The sequence below is a fragment of the Aquarana catesbeiana genome, linkage group LG10 (genome assembly GCF_042186555.1).
Source record: "Aquarana catesbeiana isolate 2022-GZ linkage group LG10, ASM4218655v1, whole genome shotgun sequence".
NCBI lineage: Eukaryota > Metazoa > Chordata > Amphibia > Anura > Ranidae > Aquarana > Aquarana catesbeiana.
In genome coordinates, this window is record NC_133333.1 from 108,587,352 (window position 1) to 108,590,284 (window position 2,933).

General features: G+C 39.4%; 1 protein-coding gene across 1 annotated transcript in view; it reads right to left on the reverse strand.

Annotated features, from left to right (window-relative positions):
- Positions 1-2,123, reverse strand: part of BTG4 (BTG anti-proliferation factor 4) — a 15,960-nt gene extending 13,837 nt beyond the window's left edge. The window contains exons 1-2 of the mRNA XM_073601288.1: positions 2,100-2,123; positions 464-676 (exon numbers count right to left, since the gene is read on the reverse strand). Coding sequence (XP_073457389.1) covers positions 464-636 — 173 coding nt within the window. The 5' untranslated portion in view covers positions 637-676; positions 2,100-2,123. The remainder of the gene's footprint in view (positions 1-463; positions 677-2,099) is intronic.
- Between the last annotated feature and the right edge of the window lie 810 nt (positions 2,124-2,933).

Below are 2,933 nucleotides of genomic sequence, written 5' to 3' on the forward strand. Positions count from 1 at the left end.
ACTGCTCATAAGATATAAAAGCAAACTACTGTTAAATGAAGAACAGACATCTAAATCCTTGGTTAACTGCACTTAATATTTTGCTTTTATTTTAACTGCCAGCAAGACTCCGGGCCCTAGTGGTTAAGGCCTGCAAAAACACCACTGGAAACCAGACATCATTAAAAGGGTGTTGAACCCTTAGTGTGAGATCATGGCATTTACTCAAACATTGTAAGGGTTTAGGGGACAACAGCAATTCCCTTTTTAAATAAGAGAATTTCTCAGGTGCCAGGTAATTACACACAAGCATCAACCACAGAGCTAGGTGGCAGGGTCAGAGGACTTCCAACCCATGGAAATGTAGTCAAGGACTGGCTGTTCTTGGCAAAATATCTGCAAATTCATTATCAGTCAATGAAGTCCATGGAAGCCTATAATTGTGTATATTTTTAAAGTTTAACTGAGATAATGCACAACTTACCGAAAAGCTTGTCCTTTGGTGGGATTTTCTACATACCAATGAGATTTATATCTTGCAAATAGTATGGTGGTCAGTTTAGCTGCAAATTTTTCAATTTTCTGCTTGCTCAGCTTCCTGTGCTTCTTCACAAGCATTGTGATAAAGACTACTGTGGCAGCAATTTCTTCTTTCATGGTAGGAAAGTCTTATTGTGGCACAGGATGTTGGAAAAAGCTAAGAAAACAAAATCCATGGTGATCATAAAACATAATACCCATTATGCAAGGGAACTAGAACGCAAGACTGGTTTACCCCCTACAAATTTAAAATGTTGTATGAACATTTAAAGGTTACAATTTTTTGTCTTATGGCTGGTCTGAAAAGCATATCGTCACCACCAGACCCACATGTAACACATTACTCACAACTATGAGTTGTATGAAAACTAAAAACTGTTTTAAAAAAGGACTGTTGCAGATCCCTAGAGACTTTACAATTATCAGCTTCTGCACTTGCAGTCTTCTAATGCGGAAATGACAGGGTCTATATCCCTTTGGGAATAATTTGCATCAAAAATTACTTTTGTTGCAGAGGATGCCTAAAATCTTGTACTTGTATCTTAATAGACTTCTGGAGGGAAAATAAATATCAGTAAGCCAATCACATAAGTAGGAAATTACATTTCTGGGGGGCATCCATACGCCCATCTGAGTATAGAACACTTCCAGGCAACCATATTCAATTTTACAGAGCTGTAGATTAAGAAAGGCCATTTTCAACATTTAAAATATCCAATTACATTATCCATCTACAAGCAATTGTAAATATAGCACATACAATTGCATGTGCTATAATTTTGATATGTCCCCCCCCCCCCCCCCCAACAAAGAGAAGTAACCCTTTAAATTACAAAGATTTACTTTTTCAGACTACAATCCATAGTCTAGCATATTAGCATAGTGACATGGTTCCAACATAGATATACTGGTTTTATTAAAGCAGGGTTTGAACCACAGCATGCAGGATTACGATTACAAGTAATTTAGGGCCAGAAAGCAGGAGCCATACCTTCAGGTATTCACAAACTCCATAATACAACCACAATTTGCTCTGCAGACTAAGTGAGAACTCAACCAGATACTACATACCAATACCCTATGGGTTGGAAACATGCATTAACAGATTGACACAAGCAACACAGAATCCAGAAGGTGTCAATTAGGACAAGGAACCCAAAAAAGGTCATCCATGGATACTAGTATTGCGCCCCCATTTTAACAGGGGGGGGGGGGGGGGGGGGGGGGGGGGAACGACAAGATTGGCTTTTCCAGGTATCACCTACAGAAACCAGTATGTAAAATTCAGTCAAGGTTAGAGCACAAAATAAAGCTGTCTATTTTTGGTTGCTGGCAAAATATTACATTTAAATACTAATTACACTTCCAACATCCCCTTAACAGGACATTTACCTACAATATTTTATGTGGTTTGGGGCACACAACCACACCATTATACTGGGGGCAGCTTATGGCTTTCAAAAAGAAAATATATATATATATATACACACATACATTTCTTCCCCCCCCCCCCCAAAAAAAGCCAGTAATTTGAATAACTGACTACTATAGTGCAAGGCCAACCCACACATCCTGCTCACCTGAAATCAAGCTTGTATTCTTACAACTCCCATCTCCGGCTGGGGTTTAAATAGGCTGGGACGTTGATTCAGCCTAATGCAGGTGTCCCTGATACACATGACATTAGTTAATTAACTCTAGCACAATTCCAGACTAGAGAACCAAAGCAAACCTTGTAACTGTTGTCTTCTTGTATCTGTAAAGCATTAGGATCAGTATAATTTTGTATGCATTTAATGTAGATAGTAAGAGTTAGTGATACAATTGCACCTCATGAAAAATGTTATACTGTGGCTGTCATTAGCAAGCTCCATAAGGACTCATTTACACTTGCTGCCAAGGAGATAACTATGGTTTTATCACCTGCCCTAACACACTTAAACTTTCCCCACTTGCCTACTGGGCACTTACACCCCCTTCCTGCCCGGGCCATTTTTCACCTTTCAGCGCTGTCGCACTTTGAATGACAATTGAGCGGTCATGCTACCCTGTAAACATGTGACATTTTTATTATTTTCTTCACACAAATAGAGCTTTCTTTTGGTGGTATTTAATCACTGCTGGGATTTTAATACCAACAATTAAAAAAAAAAAGTTTTTCTTAGTTTCTGTCAGTATATTTTGTAAATAAGTAATTTGTCTCCTTCACTGACGTGCGCTGAGGAGTTGACACTGATGGGCACTGATAGGCTGCACTGATGGGCATTGATGGACACTGATGAGGTGGCACTTATGGGCACTGATGAGGCGGCACTTATGGGCATTGATTAGGTGGCAGTGATGAGGAGGCACTAATATTCTGCACTTATGGGCACTGATAGGTGGCACTGATATGTGACACTGATGAGCACTGA